This window comes from Clinocottus analis, unplaced genomic scaffold, assembly GCF_023055335.1.
Source record: "Clinocottus analis isolate CAN_PGR_092001 unplaced genomic scaffold, fCliAna1.0.p SCAF_5, whole genome shotgun sequence".
NCBI lineage: Eukaryota > Metazoa > Chordata > Actinopteri > Perciformes > Cottidae > Clinocottus > Clinocottus analis.
This window is the reverse complement of record NW_027176207.1, coordinates 7,233,448-7,257,163: the sequence shown is the minus strand read 5'-3', so window position 1 is coordinate 7,257,163 and position 23,716 is coordinate 7,233,448. Positions and strand designations below refer to the sequence as shown.

The 23,716-nt window shown below is 39.5% G+C and overlaps 1 protein-coding gene across 2 annotated transcripts in view; it reads left to right on the top strand.

Moving 5' to 3' along the window:
- The window catches only part of pcdh1a (protocadherin 1a), a 90,861-nt gene that overhangs the window by 4,086 nt on the left and 63,059 nt on the right, over positions 1-23,716 (top strand). For both annotated transcript variants that reach the window (XM_068601356.1, XM_068601354.1), the window contains exons 2-3: positions 3,885-4,699; positions 5,615-7,801. In XM_068601356.1, the coding sequence (XP_068457457.1) occupies positions 3,905-4,699; positions 5,615-7,801 (2,982 nt within the window). In that variant the 5' untranslated portion in view covers positions 3,885-3,904. The remainder of the gene's footprint in view (positions 1-3,884; positions 4,700-5,614; positions 7,802-23,716) is intronic.

Below are 23,716 nucleotides of genomic sequence, written 5' to 3'. Positions count from 1 at the left end.
TGTAAAGAAAGGTGTGCAATACTGTTTTCTAAACTCACATTTCACACAATAGGTTATTACAGCGTATATGTATATATATTATTTGCATTTTCCTTTCAAAATATGCAAATAATATATATTTAAATGGTCGTGAATATGTTTTATTTACCTATAGCGAGGGCAGTTTTGCAGTCATGTGTCAATCACGACACTTCTACATTTCAATGAAACTTCAAGAAGTGACAACTGACTCCCAAGTGACACAGTGAGAGTCTCTGAGAGCCGCTCTTATCTATATGGGGTCATTGGCAGGTGAAGGGGTTTGCTTGGGTGAGTTTTCACTGCAGCTTGTGAGTCTGTGGGGTGATGGCCATGCTGAGAATGAGTCATGAAACACAGACTCTCTAGTCCAGTCTTGTACTTAGACCTGACACCCCTGATGGTCTTAATGAGCTGGATTTAAGTGTTCTTGCCGCATGACATGCCTACTCCCTGGTGTTCCTCGGGGTCTTAAACTCTGTTGCTGAGCAGTTTTGCCACAACTTGATTTATTGTTGCAAAGCTAAACATGGGAAACCCATCAGGCCGTTTATAACGGTCTTTGAAGGTCCACTTTCAAACTGTGGTACAGGCTGCCTTCAGTTTTTCTCTATGTTGGAACCATCTGGACCATTGCATGAGCACAGCGTGAGGCAATGTGCTGAATGCTGCTTCGCTGGTCGAGTTAAAGTTCTCTCGACAGTAAGACAGTGAATGCCTTGATGGTATTTGGAAAGATATTTCTTCAGAATATTTGTTGCGCCTCCATAGATGTGTGGCGCAATGTGTCTGTTGGTTTGTCTATCTCTGCAGGATACATTTTGCAGCACACGGCACCAAAGGGACTAACAAGATGGGCCCTTAAAGCCGAACATAGCCCTAATAGCTCTACGTTAAGGATGTACAGTGTGCACTGCACTCATGCAACTTGTAGTACAACAGAGGTCACCCAAACATTAGCCAGCTTAAAGTTGTCCTGTGGCATCTCTACCACAAAGTAGCATTTTTGTAGTTATAATGGGTGGACACGGATGAAGAGAGTTTCTGCAGCAATTCTCTTGGTTTAACACCACTGTGCTGCTGCAGTTCTTGGGTGTTAACTGGGTGAGTTTCAACAGACAAAAAGGATTTCACTTGCTGAGCCTCGCACTTTCTTAAGATTTCAACGATTCCGATGCCCTTTCCAGTCGAGCATTTGCCCCACGCCGTGAAATGCAACAGAAGCAGTGGTTAGAGTGGTGGACCAGAACTGTAATGTGACAGACACATTTGAACACGCTGGTAGAACTAACTTCTTGTTCTTCCCTTTGATTTTATGCTGAGTTATGGATCGCGATCTGCCTGAATCAGCTTGTAGTCTTGTGGGTCTACCACACCATCTGGAGTGGCAGATGATAACCCACGTTTTTTCACAGGAAAAGTGCTGAGATGCAGTAAATGTCACGCCTAGTTGTGTTCAGCAGTTCTAATTCATCCATTTTGCCGCTCAGGTAGTGCACCATAGTGAGACTCGCCCAGTAGTGAACACAATCTTAGCACTGGTTCCTCTTTCGCCACCATCTCCAGAGTGTTTTTAGTTTATTGGGAAAAAAAGAAAAAAAAAAGGTTGCTGTCAAGCTTCTGCTAAAATATTTGTGAGATAGCTGAGAAATGTGAGTTAGAAGCCGGAAGGCGTGGTGTCAATAATATTCAACCGATAAAAAACTCTCACTGAGTGATGGCAGAACGCATGTCTCACAAACAACATGAATTTTAATGTCAATGTAAACAAAGGAAAAAGAACACTAATTCGCCGTGGCTGCCAGGCACGGTGCCATCTGGAAGACAGGCATGAGGCCAACTAGAAGACATTAAGTCATGAGTGTCATCAAGCATAACAATCATGTCACTATCAAAGCACGCCTGTTCATTCTAGAAGTGGCTCTAATGGCAGGGGGACAGTTACAGCCAGACAAAACATTATGACATTAATTATGGTTTTCATTTTTGAAATCGCCATATTGTAAAATTAAATTCAACAGTGCTTTTTTGTTTTTAACGGGAGTAAGAAAAGATGATGCAAGTGTCAAGAAGCTAAAGCATGCATCATGTTACAGTAACATTCTGGACCCGTTTGTATACAGACTCATGACTCATCTTTGAAAGAGTATGATCACGTTAACTAAATGACAGTGGAGAAACATCTATTGTCGTTATCTGACCATTTTTTACAAGCAGGGTTTGCAACATAAAACCATTTGATTTAGAATGACCATATATAATTTTCCCGCAAATGATGTTTGGAATTGAACTGTCAGCTGTCGGTACAATAAATGAGTTTTGCAATGTACCCGCTGATTATGTTTTTACTCCTGCTTGCCTATTTTTCCCTGTCCACATGGACACACAAAAAGCACATTCACCGTTCACGCCACGTTGACTTGAAGCTCCCCCGCGCAAATGTAAAAAGGGACACATCGATAACTGAGCAATTAGTACATCAATAACCTGCACTTCCCATTTTAATGTATTCAAAAGGAATTGGATTTTTCATTGGATTTCTGTATATTTGTGTTCTGCTGTCTCGCTTAATACATATTTGCCTTACTCCTCTTTGGAACATTGTTTCCTTTGAGATGCAAAACGTAGTGATTTGAGCTCAGTATAACACAATTTGACCATGTTCATCTTTCTTACAAGCACACAAACTAAGGCTGCACTGATCTCGCTTATTTTCCCCTGAGGGTCCCTCAGGGTACCAGCCGAGATTAGATCCAGTACATGTATTCTTTCTTTTCTATTAAAGTTCTTCTATCTGTAAGGTAACACAAAGCTTCAACTACAGAACACTTTTTTTAATAAAAAAAAATGGGGCCGTTAGAGACACTCATAGATCCGCCGAACACACAAAACTGGTTAAATATTGCCACCAATAAGTTTTCCAGAGTACTGGACCTTGATACTTAACCTCTCATTTCAATTACCAATAGAACTCCACACAACACACACACAGGAAATAATTGTCGTCTAAAATCATTGTAGCATGAAAAAAGACAGAATTCTTTAGCTAGAGGGAATACAGATCAAAGCAGACACTAAAGTAATGGGTCGTAATTACAGAGTTGAAAGGTTCAAAATCAAACATAATGATTACAGTGTTTGAGCTCGCCAGTAGCAATGAAACATGGATTGAAATTTCGGCATTGTGCATTGTTTGAAGCTGCATGTCAAGTTGCAAAATCTACATGATGATCTCATTGCCACCGCAACCTTTAGTATGCTAGCGCTTGTTGTTAGAGGCCTCTCCAGTAATGAAACAGATCAGGCCGATTTTGGACACCATATTGGTGGGTTTCTTCAGGATTTATGTTGGAGGGTGTGTTTTATATCGGTTACTTTTGAGCTGCTTTGCTTTCCCACTCAATGTCTAGTAGTGTAATACCAAAATAATGAGTCTCTTGGGCAATCTGATTCTGCATTACACTTTTACTTGATTATGCTGCTGAAACAATGCAGTCCACACTGGCCCTCACATTTGTTTTGTGTCGAAGCTCACAAAATACAATTTCTTCCTAAAATAATTTTTACATAAAATGTGTAAAGCTGAGACATTCATTGAAGATATTGAAGCTCTGTTACAGGAGAGAATCCAAGCTGGGAAATAGTTACAGTTGCTGCTTTAGTTATACACTGATACCGTTTTTAATCCTCTACATATTTCTGTAGTCTGACTTGTTGATGTGAGTTCTGTGTTTTCTTTTAAATAAGAGTGAAGCAATTGTTGCCTATGAAGCTCGCGACAGCTGTCAGGCATTTTATTGCAATACATTTACATATGATTCTGAAAGGAAACACCATTTTGACATAAATACTCTGTTATTTTGCAGGCAGATCTTCTGATGACCTCATGGAACTAAACTTACAAGTAGTGCTGTTCTGGGTCCTGGTGCTGCACTGTGGCTCTGCTGAAGGCAGTATCCTGTACCGAGTCCAGGAGGAGCAGCCTCCAAACACTCTCATTGGTAGCCTGGCAGCAGACCAGGGCCTGCCAGACTCTGGTCACCTCTACAAGCTGGAGGTGGGGGCCCCATACCTTCGTGTTGATGGAAAGACAGGAGACATTTTCACCACAGAGATTCCCATAGACAGAGAGACCCTGAGGGACTGTCGATCCCTCGCTAAGGGTAAGCCCTGCTACCTGGAATTTGAAGTATCGGTGACGGATCTGATACAGAACCAGAGTCCACGACTCATTGAAGGACGCATTGAGGTACAGGACATCAATGACAACACTCCACAATTTCCCTCTTCTGTGCTCACCATCTCTGTCCCTGAGAATACAAACATGGGGGCGCTATTCTCCATACCTTTAGCTACAGATAGAGACTCTGAAAGGAATGGAGTCGCGGATTATGCTCTGACTGCAGGGCCAGATGCTGCAACCCTATTTGGTTTACAGGTGGCTGAAGACAGGGGGGGCAAGCTCCCACAGCTCATTGTCCTGGGTAACCTAGATCGTGAGGTAAAGGATTCCTATGACCTCACCATCAAAGCAGTGGACGGAGGAAACCCACAGCGCTACAGCAGTGCTTTGCTGAGAGTGGTAGTCACTGATGCCAATGACAACCCTCCAAAGTTTGAAAGGGCCTCCTATGAGGCAGAAGTGCTGGAAAACAGTCCAGTGGGGCACTCTGTATTGCAGGTAAGATTGTGATGCAAATATACTAACTCATAAGAACTAATTTAAATCAAAGTGCAGCTTGAAGTGAATTGTTAAATTGCAACCAAATTTGTTTGTCCTTATGTACCATTTAAAATGTTGTATTCAGCAACAAAAAAACACACAAAAAAAGCTCAGCCAATTTATCAAGATGTTTTTCAAAAAGTAGTCTGTGCATTATATGTGTGCAGCGCTTATTCTTCAGATATAGTCCTAATGTGAAAACATGAATCAAAGATATATATTTGTATTCTGCAATTCAGATTTTAAATCCTAACAAGTCTGAATGTTCAAAATTCAACCGCTAATACAAAACAAGCCACACTTGTCAGCTCACATCATCTAAATTTTCACAAAATGTGTTACTTCAAACTTATTCACTCCTATTACTCTAATATGCCTTATCACAAAAATACTACAATTATTAATATATTATGCTTGTTCATAATATTAAGCTGCTTGTTTATTTTGTTGTGTTATTATACTTGTGAAAATAGAATTAGAGATTCCCAACGTTGTAGTGTAGGAGGAAGATACACTCTGCAGGATTTTCTCTGCATACCACTGTGAAACTGTACAGAGAGGGTCATGAAAGAAATAGCAATATGTATTTATGTGGACCTTTTCTCTCACCCTCATTTTTGGAATAAAAGAAATGGGACAAAGAGAAAAAAAAGACACAACCATCCAAAGCAGACATGACAGGCAATAATGAAAATCCCTAAATAAAGTTGTTCACTTGCTGTGCTTTAAAGTCATCAGACATCCATCCGTTGATTCATTTTTTAATTAATTCATTGACCATCAGAGAAAATCCTACACTGGTGTCCTTTATTTCCAACCCCAATTTGTTTTGCATAAATCAAGCTTCTAACCACAGAATCCCTTTCATTTTAGGTTAAAGCAAATGACTCTGACATGGGCCCTAACGGAGAAATTGAGTACACCCTTCACCAAGCAGTAGACCCAGTGCCGAAACTCTTACGCATTGATCGCTCCACTGGCATTATCTATGTCAAAGGATCCCTGGACAGGGAGGAAATCAGCAGCTTGTCCTTCTATGTGGTGGCGAGAGATAAGGGTCCTCAACCTAAAAGCTCCAAGACATTTGTAACTATAGAGGTAATTGACCAAAATGACAACGCTCCAGCGGTGGAGATTCGTGGCATTGGTCTTGTGACACACAATGAAGGAGTGGCTAACATTTCGGAGGACATGCCAGTTGGAACAGCTGTTGCTTTGGTGCAAGTGTCCGACAAGGACGAGGGAGAGAATGCCGTGGTCACTTGTGTGGTTGCAGGAGATGTGCCCTTCCAGCTCCGCCCTGCCAGCGACTCATCCAGTGACAACAAGAGGAAGTATTTTCTACAGACCACCACTCCCCTCGACTACGAAAGGATTAGGGATTACCGAGTGGAGATTGTGGCTGTGGATTCTGGAAATCCGGCACTGTCTAGTACAAATTCTCTCAAGGTGCAAGTGACTGATGTGAACGACAACTCTCCAATATTTTCCCCAACCTTGTTTGAGGTAGATTTTGCCGAAGAAAACCAACCAGGAGAGAGGGTTTTGGATGTTATAGCTTCGGATGCTGACACTGGCACTAATGCAGAACTCCTCTATACTATTGTGGCAGACTCATCCATCAAAGGTCTGTTTGAGATTGATCCAAATACGGGCGAAGTAAGAGCCCGTAGCCCGCTTGACCGTGAGCATAAAGAACGCTATGAGTTCCGGGTCACCGCAGCAGATAAAGGGTCACCTGTTCACAAAGGAACAGCAACTGTTGTAGTAAATGTCCTGGACCGCAATGACAATGACCCCAAGTTCATGCTCAGTGGCTACAGCTTTTCAGTTTTGGAAAACATGCCTCCCATCAGTCCAGTTGGCATGGTGACAGTTGTGGATGTGGACAAAGGGGATAACGCTCAAATTCAACTCTCTGTAGAGCCCGATGGAGGGAAGTTTATTGTTCAAAATGGAACAGGCACGATTCTTTCAAGTATCTCATTTGACCGGGAGAAAGAAAGCAGCTATACGTTCCGTCTAAAAGCAGTGGATGGAGGAGAGCCACCTCGATCTTCATATGTGGGCGTTACCATCAATGTACTAGATGAAAACGACAACGACCCTGTAGTCACCAAGCCCTCCAATTCTTCTTTTAGCCGCTTGTCACCTCTAGCCTCCCCAGACAGCCATGTTGAGATAGTGGAAGCTGAAGACCTAGATAGTGGGCCTAATGCAGAGATGGTCTTCAGCATTGCTGGTGGAAACCCTTACCAGTTATTTCGCATTTCCCCCTCCAGTGGGGAGATCACACTTGCAAAAGAGATGACTCGAAAACATGGCGGACTACATCGTCTTGTGGTGCGAGTGAGTGACAAAGGGAAGCCAGCACGTCATGCAACTGCTCTGGTACACATCTATGTCAATGAAACTATTTCCAATGTCAGCTTGGTGGAGGCCCTAGTAGGACACAGTCTTTACACTCCACTGGACAGAGACATTGCTGGTGATCCTGACAATGGTTTTGCTGCACAGCGTAGTAACATTTTGTTTGGAAGCCTTGCTGGTGTGGCAGGTGTTGTCATGCTGATCTTGGTGGTGGTATTTGTACGACACCGCATCCAGAGAGAAACTAAGAGTGGGTATCAGGCTGGAAAGAAGGAAACAAAGGACTTATATGCACCCAAACAGGTGCCAAAGCATGCCAAAGGCAAACGAGGAAGGAAAGGAAAACCCCAAAAGTCCCCAAAACCACTCGGGGAAGATGAGGAAGTCAGTCTTCAAAAGAGTCTAAAGTTCAACCTTGATGGAGTCAATGATAGCCCCAGGATACACTTGCCCTTAACATATTCACCAGGAAGCCCAGATATAGGCCGGCACTACCGCTCCAACTCCCCCTTACCCTCCATCCAGCTGCAGGCCCAATCCCCTTCAGCCTCACAGAAGCATCAAGCTGTCCAGGATCTTCCTGCCGCAAACACCTTTGTAGGAACGGGAGGAGATGACAACTCTACCAGCTCAGATCAGTATTCAGATTACAGCTACAAGACTAGCCAACTGAAGTACAGCAACAAACAGGTAAAGTCAAATCCTACAAAATACAACTTCTGTCTTGATGGTCTGTTAGAGGAGTAGATAGTTGTTGTGTCCCATTGTTTTAGGGTAAGATGGATAGTTCAATTTAAGAAATTGTATTGATATTATTCTTATAGTGTGCAATTTTAAAATATCCGCGAGAATGAACACCTCTCTTAGTACTCAATAATGTGCCATTATCTACTTAAAAGACAGTAACATATCAATTTTGACGTATGTAAAGACTTTTGTTAATGGTTTGCCATCAGTTCAAATTTAAATTTAAATTAAAATAAAGAAAATGTCACAATGTTATTCTCTGCAGCTCTGCAGAACAGTATATAATGAGTGTAATGGCAGATTAAGGAGGAGACAAAATGTATACTTCCACTTGCAAAGCTATAGGTTAATTAATGACAAGGTATTCATTGTATTATTGTTGCCATTAAGACAGTTATTTGGTCAAATTGACAACATGAATATGCTTTGGGAGTAATTATATTTCAGTTATCCAATTAGTTATAGTGATATTTCACAATATTTATGCGTAGTGACAGGATGTCAGACTATTTGGCTCGCATTTTACTTCTCTTGAGGGTTCAATTTGGTACACAAAGAAAGTTGCTGCAAAAATCACCTCTAAGTTGTTGTTCAAACGTTGCAATACTGGAGAACTTACAGCCTTTTGTATTTAGTTTTTTTTTTTCCTAGGGTGGGCAGTGGAGTTAAGCTGGGATGGTCCATTTCTCAGTGACTTACTTCTGCTCTTCTGCCTGACCTTTAATGCTCTGATCTCTCCGGGTCACTTGCTCTTATCTCCCTGCTCCTTATGTTCTTATCTCCTCTTATCTGTACAACATTGGGCAAGGCTCCAATCGCCATGGAAACAGAAATATTAATAGACTCAGAGGGGATTACGAAAGGAAAATTGTAGAGTCTAGGGATAGAAAGCTATTGTGTCTCTAGGTTTCTGTGTCATCTGCAAGTGTGTGAATGTGCATCTAGGACTAGACAAGCGTAGACCTGTATTTGCGTGCGTGCATGTGTGTTTAGAGGGATAAGGCAGACTACCATTATCCTTGAATAATACCATTGTGATCCAAACAGTTTATTACGACAGCTATAGACGGACTTTTGTAATGCACCTCCCTCATTCTATTTGAGTAAAAAATTTGAGATGTTGAAAGAACATTAGATAACTCCAAATAGCACCCAAATCAAAAGATTGCCCACTACAGGGCCATTCCTTCGCCGTCAAATGTAGTGCGTCTGGATCAGCAGTCTCACTTGACTGATAGTTCTCTCCACCTCTCGGTGATAAACATATATTTGTGAATCACACAAAAATGACAAGCTTTAACAATGCAAGGTGCATATTGCTACAGTGGTATTCAAAAACGACCGTCAATAATATAATGAAAATATTCAACAGTGATGCAAAGAACTTATTTTCAGCCAAGGCATGTTGACTTTGGCTTTTAAGAAGCTTCCATTATGTCAAATCACAGTGTTATACGGTCTCAACAATTTGACATTCTCCAAGGCATTGCAGATAAAGTTTGACACTTTAAAATTAGCAAAAATGGAAGTGGAAAATATGCCGCTGAGTTCTGAACATGTGTAGGTGACACATTTTCTGTGGAGATATCTTCAGAGCCAGTATCACAGTGGGCTCGTTGGTAGTTTCGGCAGATGCTTGTTGACAGTTTAGGTGATCACAAGCATTTTTGGGTGGAGTAAGTTTGGAGAACAGTCACCACTGTCTCCTTGATGGACAACATAAGGGACCAAAATGACTGCAAGCCACGGGGTGTGTCTGGGTATTTGTGTGTAGTGCCAATCTCTGTGTTTGTGTGTAGTTTTACTGCGCCGTAAAAGAGTGTTAATTGTAACTGCGGTACAGATGTAAGTACGAAGCGCTTCATGGTGTTTGTGGTTCCTCAATATGATAACATAAATGCATATGAGACAAAACTCAACTGATTGACAGGCTGCGTAAAAACATGGACAGATGTTGAAGCTCATGTGACATACCTCAGCAGATGTTGTTCCATGTATGGCATCCCCTCTCACATCAGGAAGAACAGATTGACCAAAATATATAATTAAAGTAACTGCCAAGTGATGTGACAGATGTAGAGTGCTGCCCTTGCTTTAATTAACTCTGCTGTACTTGACAATTGCTTGTCATTAGGAATGTGGTCAGGTGTTTAGCTTTGTATTAAACGTTGTCATGTTAAGTCTGACCGTTCACAGCATAATATAATACGTTTATTTTGTCAAACTTTCTTTTACTTTTTTTTTAAGTCTTCCTCTGTAATTATCTGCCGCATTATCGTTCCTTTTTAAGTATTTTGTTGAATCTAAGGAAGTATTCAACAAACAAAGTGTGCGTGCGCATGTGGCTCTTGTACATGTCTCTCTGAGCACAAGTTTAAGACATTGTGAGTAAAGACACTTCTTTAAAGGACTTGTTTTTATGATTAAGTTAATAATTAGATTGCATTTAGAGATGTAATAATCAGATGGATGCCAATCTAAACCAGCCACCTACACAACCTGCATCTATTCATGATGAAGATATAAAGTCCAAAATAAGCAGTGGACGGACAATCTTTAAAAAAATACAACTGTGTACAACATATTTGTGTGAGTGTGTGGGTGTGGGTGTGTGTGTGGGTGTATGTATGTATGTATATATATATATATATATATATATATATATATATATATATATATATATATATATTTATTTTTTTTTACTACTCCAACACTGTGAACAACAATTAACAGCAAGCTCCTGCACAACAATGGCACTTAATATATATATATATATATATATATATATATATATATATATATATATATATATATATATATATATATTTATATATATTTATATATATATATATATATACAAACACACACACACTCACACAAATAGGTTGTACACAGTTGTATTTATATATATATATATATATATATATATATATATATATATATATATATATATATATATATATATATGATTAGGGCTGTGAAATGATTACAATTTTTAATCAGATTAATCACAGGTTTCTGTGGATTAATCATGATTAATCACATATTACCGATATTCTCGGTATATTTTTGTAAAAACATGAAGATTTATGACAAAAGACGGATATATACATTGTCATTTATACATTGGGCTGCAGCTCATAAAAAAAGAACGAGTCGTGTTAAACTACCAAAAAAAAGTTTGTCCCTGAAATTCCAGTCGAATATTGATGCAGCGATGTTTTATGCCGAACTAGTTTCTTCAGAGCGTAACAGGATATTCGTCGCAAGTGGAGGTGACAAGGTGCTCAGTGTTGCCAAATTGGTGATGGCGTAGTATCGTATCAAAATCTCAAAATGATTGTATTTGGAGGATAATTGTCGTGCATCTGGCAACCCCAAGATCGGTCGACCAATGACAATTCTCTCTACCGTCAAAGCTCGCGCAAGAAGGTGGATCGTAAGATACCGTTTCCACAGATTGTAAGGGCGTAATAACTAGTTTGTGAAAGACTCAGAGAAACATAAATATCACACAAGGCAAAATCCCGGACATTTTGTAATCCCTGCCGGACGCATTTTTAGGTCTCGAAAAGAAGACACGTCCGGGAAAAAGAGGACGTCTAGTCACCCAGGTAATTCTCATTACTCATAGAAGTCCAGTGATCCCCTGTCAGTGCTACATGATTCGTAGCAGCCAAGTCATTTTCCAATTTGTTCTTTTCAGCCTGGTGGGCCGCGAAGGTACTGCAGGTGGGCCATGAGACGTCATTTATAAATAAAAACGTTTTCAATTTTTAAACGTTTTAAAAATGAATATAAAAACATTTCTCATTCAAAGCAGTGGTTCTGAACTTGTTTTTAATGGGTTGCGGGCCTTTGCTTGGAAAAAAAACTAATTAAAAAATATATATCTTAATCCTGTGGTTTTATTTTGAAGGGACATGCAGCCCAGTGTCATCTTTTCCACCATGTTCCAGGTTGGGTCAAACCAGCGGGATGCTGGGGAAAACCCCGGTGGACCGACAGGGTTGGGTCCAACCCACCTCCATCACCAGCCAGCCCTCCCCCTAATATGCGAGGCCTCGACGACACTCTGTTTGCCACAGAACATGTTAAATTGACTCTAAAACTTGAAGTTCATATTTCACTGACTGACTTTTATACTACTCCTCGCGATCTGTACTCACACTCATGGTTTCCATACTCAGCATGCAACACTACTAATCGCGGTCTGTATTCACACTCATGTTTTGGAGGTTTCTTGCAGGTTTTCAGAGCTTTTTGGCGATTTGAGGACATCCTGCCTTGATTTTAATCTAGCACACTGGCACTCCAGCAGACTTGAAACGTACATTTGAGTTTAATTTTTGGGGCAACGTTCTCACGTAGCCTCTGACATGTGTCAAGAGTAAGCGGCTCAGACACACAGATGGATGTATCCAGTCATTTTTTCAAAATAAAACCACCCTTGATTTTTAATTTTTTTCATTCTTTCTGTGTGGCCCGACACCAAGGCGACATTGCGTCACTCGCTCACAGACGAAGACGTTTTTGAGCGTGACTCAACTGCACGGCACCAAAATGTAAATCTTTTAAAGGAGTATACTGATATTGTTTTTTATTCCCATGTGACTATTATGCACCTGGGCCGCAGCTTTAGTTTATGTTCTGTTACTTATCTTATTGTTTTGTTATGCACCTTCAACACCCCTACGCACACACAATCACACACCCAGCATGCAACACTACTGTCTCCATACTATCTCAGGTTCAAACTGCACCATCTTTTCATTAAATACATTGGAGATGTTGAGAATGTTCCTCGATTTGGGTTGCGGCTTGTCATTAAGGGTGATGGTGGGTCCCGGAGCCGGACCAGTTGAGAACCACTGATTTAAAGTACGTGTTATTGTTTTACTGGCGTAACTGAGTTTTTTTTGTGTGCCTATACTGTGTGGTACTGGTTCGTCAGCCAAGCCGACAACTTCTCTATTAACGTCTTCCCTTTTCACCTCCAACATTTCTCCTCACCTCTCCTTCCATTTTCCTCCTTCAAAATAAAAGCCCCAGAAACACAATACAATAGCTTACACTGGCAACAAAGACGATGCCTGCGGAATTAAAGGCAGTTTTGGAAGAAGCCGTGAGAATAGTACATTTTTATCAAAAGTCGTCCACTGCAATCACGCCTGTTTGCCATATTATGCGCAGAGATTGGAAGCGACCACCGGCGGCTTCTCCTGCACACTGAAGTCCGGGGCTTTTTGAACTGTGTGACGAAGTCAGGACTTTTTTTGAGAACTCCCGGTTTGAACTGTCAGACCAATTCTGCTTGCCCGAATGTGCCGGTAAAAGCCCCCTTCGCGCCGGGTCTGTGACGTTACGGCCCCCCGGGTTCGGGCTGGTAACAGTCCCCGTCTCGTGGGGTTTGTGACGGTAACAGTCCCCGTCTCGTGGGGTTTGTGACGGTAACAGCCCCCGTCCTGCCGGGTCCGGTCTGCTTTAAGTCGGGTTGTCAGCTGCAGCTGACACTGACGTACATTTGTTTAACATTTTAAAACATTTCTGTATGACCAGTACAGTTAACTGACGTGAAGAAAACAATGGGGCGCCCTCTCGTAGTATTAAAGTAAATATATATGAGCTCCGGCGAAAATGGTATACAAAACACACATTGTCGGTTAATACATTTTTAATCGGTTAAATTGTTAAGGTCATTTAATCATCCCTAGTTTATGTTTTAATCAAATTTGTAATTAAAGGTTTGGGTGGGCCGCAGAAGATTTTCAGATTTCAAATTGGGCCGCGGCATTCTTGAGTTTGGGAACCGCTGAACTAGACAACTTCTATACTCAGACACATACAAGGTTGAGTAGAGGGGACCACTGTCCACACCGAGCAGATAAAACCGCACATGTGTTGTGATACATTTTGGTCATGGGGAAGCCACAGATTGTGGTACAGAGGATTTAGTTTTTTTCTTAACACGAATAAAAACATTTCCATCATCAATTGGTGCATAAATATTCGCCAGAATGCAGTAAATGAAATTATGTTGCACCCATATCCGTAGACGCTTATCACCATTTTATGTAATACACTTTTCAAATAGTTATATCATGGGCTGCTTTTTACTTTACCAGGATTTTGTTAGTCAATGGCTCAAGAGCTTCCTGCTGCCTTAAGATAGTAATGCACCAAAAATGACATCACATTTTATAGACCAACAAGCCCAAGGCCGCACTGAAGGGCACAATTGCTGCTTATACAACGTGGGTGCTGGAAGTGAAAATGACAATTACGTCGGCCTGAAACTAGCAATGACCGCAGCGTTGAGCTTTTTGGCGCTTTGTGCCGGATGTAGGATAGGGCCCAAAGTTATACTACAAGATAAAGTCTAAGGTGAATACACAATAAACATAGGAGACATATATGTTTTCAAATACTAATACTAGAGACAAGTGTTAGACAAATTGTACTGTTTATCACAGTACATAGTAGTGTATATCACAATTGTTTAGATGTTTTCTGCATCTGCTTTACTCGAGCCATAATACAGTGCACCTATAAATGCTGGCCTTGAGAACATCCTCGCTGAATAGCAGAATATTTAAAGACTGTTTACTCAAGAACTACTTACTTGTTGACACTGCCAAAACCCAAACAGATGTTTCAAATGTCCTAATTTAATCACAAGATTATCTCAAGTATGTGCCAGCTATATGTGCAAAGCATTATTTGTTTTGTACACTAGGAGCTAGAACTGCTATCAATTCAGAAACATTTTGATCTTCTCCCAAGACTCTATAGAGATTTTTTTTGTAGCTTTTAATTGCTTTAGATTAACCCACTTTGGCAGAGAATTCCTGAAATGCCGGAGGTTTTGGGGTTGTAGTATATTGCAACAGACACACTGCCTCTAAAAACAGTTGGGGGGTGGGGTAAAAAACACCAATGCCTCACAGAAAATTCTAAACAAATCCTTTTTCTAAAATGCTTGTTTGAAAAAAATAAACAAACCACTAAATGCCAGGAACAGACAAAGGCATCCAAAACCCCTAACCACGACTGTAACCAATGGTTGTCATCTACTGTATGTGTCTAGAGCCAATGAAATTCGGAACCATGGACAGTGCTCTTTTACTTTCAAGTGTTCCAAAGCCTCTGTGCAGTTGGAGTACCATTGCATCATGCGCAGAGTTAAATGTTTGAAACACTACAATTATAAAGTGTTGATGTTACAATATGTCTGAAACAAACCTGAGATGTGTGCCCTACGGTTACTTTTATAACGTCTGCACCTGTTTGGGTAATATTATAATTTAAGTGGGGACATTTGAGATTTTCTCAGGGTCTTTGCGAGTTACACCTCTTTCAGCTGCATGTCACAATTTAGTTATTGAGTTATTGAGTTATTGAGCCAAGGGAGTCATTCACAAATGTACAGATATTTAAAATTAATCAATATTAAGAGGGAATACATGTATGCTGTGTAGACAATTCAAGTAGACATTGTAAATAATACTTGCTCCTGAATTGTGATTAAAATCCACCACTATATTATATTAACAGTATATATATATATATATATATATATATATATATATATATATATATATATATATATATATATATATATATATGCTTGGATTTTCCATATAACAATACGCTGAGTGTAATCCACAAGTTGTCTGTGAAAATATATATATATCCCTATATATATATATCCCTATATATATATATATATATATATATATATATATATATATATATATATATATATATATATATATATATATATATATAGGGAGGGGCTGAACAGATCAACATATCCAGATCAGATCTGTCCTAGCTGTCCTTCACATCTTCTCCACCTCATTCAACCAGACTTAGGTGCACACTGAGTAAGAAAAACATGAACTGGAAAACAAAAGCGCTCATTGCTTTTGTATAAAGTTCATCAATTGCCTAACATACATATTTAAGGTAAGCACAAACTGAACATAGACAAAATAAGGAGTGGTGTGTCGTTTACCGGGGACCCTTACTACTGAACAGGCTGTTTATGGTCCCTGATAAAAGACAAATGTTTCTTCTGTTACCAGTTCATGAAAAAAAGAAAAATATTATGTTAACTTGGTGTTGCTATATTGTTCTGATAACATTACTTTAAAATAAAAGCGCACAATACACTAGTTTTGACGTCATCATTGAATTTTGACCTATATATATATATATATATATATATATATATATATATATATATATATATAGATATATATAGATATATATAGATATATATATATATATATATATATATATAGATAGATATATATATATATATATATATATATATATATATATATATATATAGATAGATAGATAGATAGATAGATAGATAGATAGATATACACACACACACACACATACATATATATATATATATATATATATATATATATATATATATATATATATATATATATATATATATATATATATATGTATATATATATATATATATATACACATTTATATATTTGTAGACAATCATGCACTCTCCCCTTTACTCATTCAGCTTTACATTTCCAAGACAAAAAAGATCCCTCTTTCCTCACCTTTGGATGTGTGATATTGCATGGTGGTTGCTGGAGAAACCAGTGACTCACATGAGCCATTAGAACTGATAATTAGCCCTTTTGGGTCCAAGAGCTGGCACCTTTTTTCACACATCGCTTAATGAGAATCCTGCACTTGAGCAAAACATATCGAATTGCATGTAGGGACGTTTTCATATTCTTATCTTAAAAGGTGCAATATATGTGATTCAGAGCATTAATATAGAATAGTGTGGTACACGCTATAGATTGTGTGTGTGTGTGTGTGTGTGTGTGTGTGTGTGTGTGTGTGTGTGTGTGTGTGTGTGTGTGTTAAAATCACAGCTTCTCTTTGCAGACAAAGCAGACAAACACTGTTGGCTCCGTCAACACTTCTGTACTGTAATAGCGGGTAACACCGTTAGCTGCCATGTGTAGAGGCAATAGAACTGCTCCCAATCTCATATGTAGTTCCTTTAACTCTCTCTTACTTTTCCCAAGCTTGGAGGAGTCTGTCACATTAGATTTAACACACACTCCTGACTTCAGGTAAGCATGAAAATGACAAGCATGAACATGATGAATGCCAGTTGAGCGCAAATGAGCGGGCATTCATGAGAATTGCACATTGGCATTAACATCTAAATAATGGCATAGAAGGCAGCCCGTTCTGCACCATGTTATTGAAGACCTGCTTTTAGAGATCCATAAAGGAAAGTGTATAATTAGTAACGATTTCAGCAGCAAAATTAAGGGGCCCGTTAAAGGAATGCTTAAAAATAATGAGTGCTGTGTCACCTGAGGGTCGCAGCGTCACCGAAATAAAAAAAATACAAATATTTGATATTAAAAAAGCCCCACCACAGCAATGTAATTGATGACTGCATGGGGTAAAATATGTTGTAATACTCACATAGCTATTGTACTGTTATACAATAGCATCAATAGCCAGTTAAAATATGTTGATAGCGTTAGGTTTTACGAATACATGTAGAATTATACCAGCTTGTACTTTTAATTTCCCAGTCGAACAGGGTTATATCAATATGATAATGGAGTGTTATTTATGGAGTTTTCAAAAATGGCTTCAAAATAATTAAATATACAATCCATGAGATAACAACTTGGATTACACCAGGCTAATTGCACGTGACTCCCACGACAGGTCTGGACCACTCGTAAATTGTGCTCATACCAAAGAGAAAATTCAAAATATAAGGAAATTGATGATATCAGCAAGTTCTCCAAAATCATCACTTGCCACTTAAAAAATAATCTGTTAGTATGAGTGGTTTTTGCATGAGACTCACTGCAAGTGGTATGAAACACTGATTATTTTGTGTTAATCAGCATTCAAGACAAGGTGTAACTTTATCCTTTATATACATTCACACTATTAAAATGCATTATTTATCAAAAATGGATGTGTTGTCCCCCTGTGGGCCAATCATTCATCTCCATTTCTGTCTTCTGACACTTAAAGCTAAGTAGATTCTGAGAGCGGGAAAGTGGGAAGAGTGAGTCACTGTGAGTCTTAATTAACCTGCTTCTTTGTTAAACAGGGCCCACGCTTTGTGAACTTGAGGCATCCCTTTGAGCTGGGATTAGCCCAATTTAGCCCAAAACTGCTGTTTGAACTCAGCAGAGGTGTATTGCAGTCGAGACCAGAGGCAAAATATACAATTGTTCTCCAACACGCTGACACATTTTTGTTTCTTATCTGTACTCAAGACCAGTGAAACCTAGAAATCCTCTAAAAATATGTCATCTGCATTTTGGTCAATAGCTGGGAAAGCAAGTAGCACAGCTGGCTTATTTTCCTGATGTTTTCTTATCTTGGTTTTCAATCTGCCTCACAGTATTTTTCAAACAGGCACAACACAGACACACACACACACACGCACACACACACACACACACACACGGCTGTTTGTGCACCACATATTTGCCCTGGTTGATTACCCAGAAAAAGAAGCCTGGAAGGGAAGTGGGGTAAAACGCATTTTAGATGCTGGAATAATCTACCCAGCCAGTACTGCATGTTATGCTTAAAGGTTTTTTTCTTCTTTTTTTTTGTGTAAAAACGTTATTTTATACATTGTATGTACACTGCATTGCATTGAACATACATTATTTTGTTTAGTCACAATACTGCTTCCATTTCACATCTTAACAGCACTATTTCCAAATGTTTGCCCAAACTGTACTAAGTTTGTTGGGATTGCCAAACCTACTTGAATAAAGAAAAGTGACCTAAGTTCATATCCTATTATACCTAAAATCAATCTATCTGCTCGTACAGTCATATACCCATGTTTTTCATTAATATATTAGATACATTCATTTGAAAATATCTCACATTTTAATTTTTATAAAACAAAGTAAGTTCATATGCTAGGAGCTATCATTTCTTTTCAAACATCAACCCAAAAGATTGTTGAAAAAAGAGGGAAGTTTCTGACACAACAAACACAGAGAGGCTGTTTAAAGAGCAGAAGCCAGTAATGAATGGATGGTACTTTGATCCATACTTGATGGAGCCAAGGCATTGCTGGATCAAACATAGTCATAAAGATGACAGGATTAGATTTTCAGGAGGACTCTTTCATAGGTTTGAGTACTTTTTAATTGGGAATCTGGCACTATAGGAGAAAACACATAACTCAAGGGTACGAAATAAGAAGTGGACGTGTTCATCCTGATGCTCCATGCAGCTGCCCCGCACCCCAGCTATGGTAAATACTGTCATACTGTCACCATTTATGTGACTGACACATCAAATGCGGACACCAATGCACAACAGAGTGGTCCAAGGGCAGTTTAAATAGAATTGGCGGATATGCACCGTATCAACAACTGCAAGTCAGTCGTGGAACAAGAGAAATGGCTGTGCTGAGCGGTAACATATCCTGGCAGTTAGCAGCCTCCCACAAATACAGGGACTAATTGAGGATGAGGAGCCACTTCGTAGACAGATGATAGGGTCAGGTTATCTACAGTGCAGGGAAACTGTGTGCAAGGGAGGACTGACAGGAAAAGGACAAATCTAGAGTTCACTGAGACACGAATGAGACAGTCTAAGGCTTTGTCTGAATGTGAACCTGAAAGGAAACAGAGAAGGATGATGCAGTGAGTACCAGGACTCTCGGTGTGTGTGTGTGTGTGTGTGTGTGTGTGTGTGTGTGTGTGTGTGTGTGTGTGTGTGTGTGTGTGTGTGTGTGTGTGTGTGCGTGCGTGCGTGCGTGTGTGTGAGCCAAACTGAGATTGCTGTCAGCATTCAAAATAAGATCAAAGCAAAACAAGTGTTTGTGAATGGAGGAATTGGACTGGGAGGAATATATATATATATATATATATATATATATATATATATATATATATATATATATATATATATATATATTAGGGCTGTGAAATGATTAAAATGTTTAATCATAGGTTTCTGTGGATTAATCATGATTAATCACATATTACCGATATTATCGGTATATTTTTGTAAAAACAAAGATTTATAATAAAAGATGGATATTGTCATTGTCATTTATACATTGTGCTGCTGTTGTAAACAATGCAACAATAGGCCGTAAGGTGAACCCCGTTATCGTTTCATCCCGCTCCACAGTCGAGCATCTACGTGGTCTTTGGCTCATGAGAAAAGAACGAGTCGTGCTAAACTACCCAAAAAAAGTTTGTCGCTAAAATTCCAGTCGAATATTGATGCAGCGATGTTTTATGCAGAACTAGTTTCTTCAGAGCGTAACAGGATATTCGTCGCAAGTGGAGGTGACAAGGTGCTCAGAGTTGCCAGATTGGTGATGGCGAAGTATCGTACCAAAGGCTCAAAATGGTTGTATTTGGAGGATAATTGTCGTGCATCTGGCAACCCTGAGATCGGTCGACCAATGACAATTCTCTCTACCATCAGAGCTCGCGCAAGAAGGTGGATCGTAAGATACTGTTTCAGAACTTGTAAGAGCGTAAAAACTAGTTTGTGAAAGACTCAGAGAAACACAAATATCCAACGAGGCAAAATCCCGGACGTTTTGGAATCCCTGCCGGATGCATTTTTAGGTCTCGAAAAAGAGGACATATCCGGGAAAAAGAGGACGTCTAGTCACCCAGGTAATTCTCATTACTCTCAAAAGTCCAGTGATCCCCTGTCAGCGCCACATGATCCGTAGCAGCCAAGTCATTTTCCGTTTTGTTCTTTCCAGCTTTATACAGTTGGTGGATTTTTGTCATGATTGTGCGTCTTTGCGGTGCTTTGATGCTCTCAAAACTTTAGTGAACCCTCATCCTCAACAATATTAATTCCGTAACTGTGCTACTCAGCTTGTCACAGGCAGACTTAGTGAGGGGTTGTTCAGTGAGGCTGGATTGACGCATTCCTCTTGAACGCCCCTCACCGACCATTGCATGCTTCGCATTGAGATGTTACTTAAACTGGTTGTGCCACGGTGAAACGACAATGTCATATATATATATATATGCTTGGATTTTCCGTATAACAATACGCTGAGTGTAATCCACAAGTTGTCTGTGAAAAAACAGCAAACACCAGCAGCCCTTCATTACACTGTTGAATTACATCCACACTTTTAGTTTCCTCCCCCCATAAGAAAATTAAGCCAAAGACTCCAGAGAATTTTCATTATTTTCTGCTGAAGCATCGCCTTTAAATACTGTGTGCTTCTAATTTCATTTTGTTTAGGATGGATGAACAGGAACACTGAACTGGCAACCTCCCCTTGAGACAATAATTAAACGAAAGCATAATAAAATATTCTTTATACACCCACAAATGATGTGAGCAACTCTACACAAAGCAATATTCACACAAATTTGCTCGCTAAATTAATGAAATAATGAATTTGAAGAGTTGTATAGAAAAACAGGTCCATATTATAAACAACAACTCGCCTGTCTTCCTAATGATGCTGCTCATCAAGTAACTGCTATTTTCGCCGTTGTAGGCAGAATGCAACCATTTCATATCAGCAGACCTTCTTCAAATACCGAGGGAATAATTGTTAGAAAACAATGGTCACGTATAAGCAAAGCTTTTACAATTATGAATCTGTCCTTTAGCTACCTCAAGTTTTTCTGAACTTTAAAGTGAACACATACCAGATTAAACTAATTTTGAGTGGATAGCATATCATTTATAGTAGATTCGGGAGGTTGCTGGATACTGTTTGAATGTTGTGGTGGTCTGTCAGTATGAGCTAATCCACCAGGGAGAAACCCAGAGGATTTATTGAGTAATAGATTAATCTCAAGTAAAAAACATGTCAGTGTTAGCCCGAAGCTGTCACATGGGCAGACATCAATCTGAGTCACGTTTTAGATGATTTTTGTGATTTAAGTTACAAGATCAATAGCAAGAGAAATCATTGTGCCAGTGGTCTGTAGATTAGGCTTCATGTTAGTAGCCCAGATGTTTTCTGAGGCATCATTTCGCCTACTAGTTGGGAAGCCACGCTAATTTACTTACAGTAATCTACAACAAAATGTATTTAGCATGTAAAATACATTTGCGTTATTCATTTTTCACAGGGTCTTTCCCAGGCCTGTCCATTGGAACTGCTGCCATAGCTCCAGCAGCCAGAAAAAAACAGCACTACAAACAAATCCCTTTCACACACACACACACACACACACACACACACACACACACACGCACACACACACACACACACACACACACACAACCTCTGGAAAATAAACTCCATCCACCATGAATAAAGAAAAAAGACTAAGTTTGCATTCAGATTATAGAAGCCTGGAAAAGACTGTACAATCTCAAATTATTTCCTTTACTTTGGTTCTGGATAATGTACGTACAAGTCAACACTACAACAGACATGAAAGGGTCGAGGTCTAAGCCAATGACTAAATTAAAATGAATACAGCCACAACAAGCTCTTCCATGAATATTACTTTAATTCTACTGCAGTAGTAATTCCTCTGCATAAATCTAGCGGGCTAGAGCCGAAAATCCTTAAACTCCACCCCTTCATATCTCCTTTGGTGTGTCTGCTCATTGCTATTAAAAACTGCGCTAGGCAGGTGGAGATTGAGGCCAAAAATATTCACATAACATCCCCAGACATCCTTTGAAGTATCTTGCCTGGGTAGAGAGGGTGTGCGTTACCTTGAGTTACAGTAGACGGAGACGGATGTCAGCTGTGCGATCTGGCTCTGCACAATATAAACGATGGCACAGCTCAATAATCAAGGCTTATGCGGAAACGCCGGGTGCACAGGCTTCCTGCTATACTCAGCACATTCGCAATGTCTTGCCACCCTCCGTGTACCCTTTTGATGCCGTCTTGTCTCATGTTCACTTAAATACTAGAGCGTCTTGATATAAGGATACATCCTAATTATTCGGAGGCCAATCACCCGTCCCAACAGAGTTCCTTTAAGTTCTTGTGATGGAACAAGTTGAATCCTATTTGATGCATTTGGTTCTCATTAGCATGCAGATTTCTGGTTTTACACCAGCAGGCGAGTTGGAGTGCCAGACTTATTGCTGAGTTCCAGGTAGTTGAGGAGAGAAGATTAAAATTTGACTTCGCTCAAAGTCAGAAACCATGTATCCTGATGTGAAGTTTGACACACTTGGGTACACATATTCACCACCACATGTGCTTATCAGGCAGGAGGATGCTTATTTTCAGTCTTTAAAGTATAAATTGGGTTTCAAATAAAAAAACTGAATTTTTCAATGTCTGAGATATTGAAATTACAGTAAGATTAACATTATATGTCAATTTTAGGCAAAATTGGCACTGAATTGGAGGGTTTATGCTGCATATAGTCACCTATTCATTTTGTATTGTTTAATGTATTTGTTTTAACATACAGAGCCTCACTCCATGTTATTAAGAATCACTTAAATCTCTTTAACTCTCACAAAGGGTTTTCAGGATTGTTGTGTATGAGGATGTGTAACAGGATTACCAGACATCAGCATCAGTAGCAGTAGTAGACCAGTTCTTCAAAAATATTCTCTCATTTTTTATTTTTTAAAGAAATGTCAATCAATTTGAACTTAAATTAAAACGTATTGTATGGTCCCAACAAATTGAATTTGCGATATTATTGTCAACCAGTTGCACTTGCTGACAAAGCAGATGCTGCATAGAGATCCCCCTCTTCAAGCTACAGAGGAGTTATTGATTTAGAACGCTCCCAATGAAAAAAGTCTCTAACTGGTGGGTTGATCAACATGGTGAGGGCTAGAGAGACAGCAGAGAGGCAAATGACTTCAATT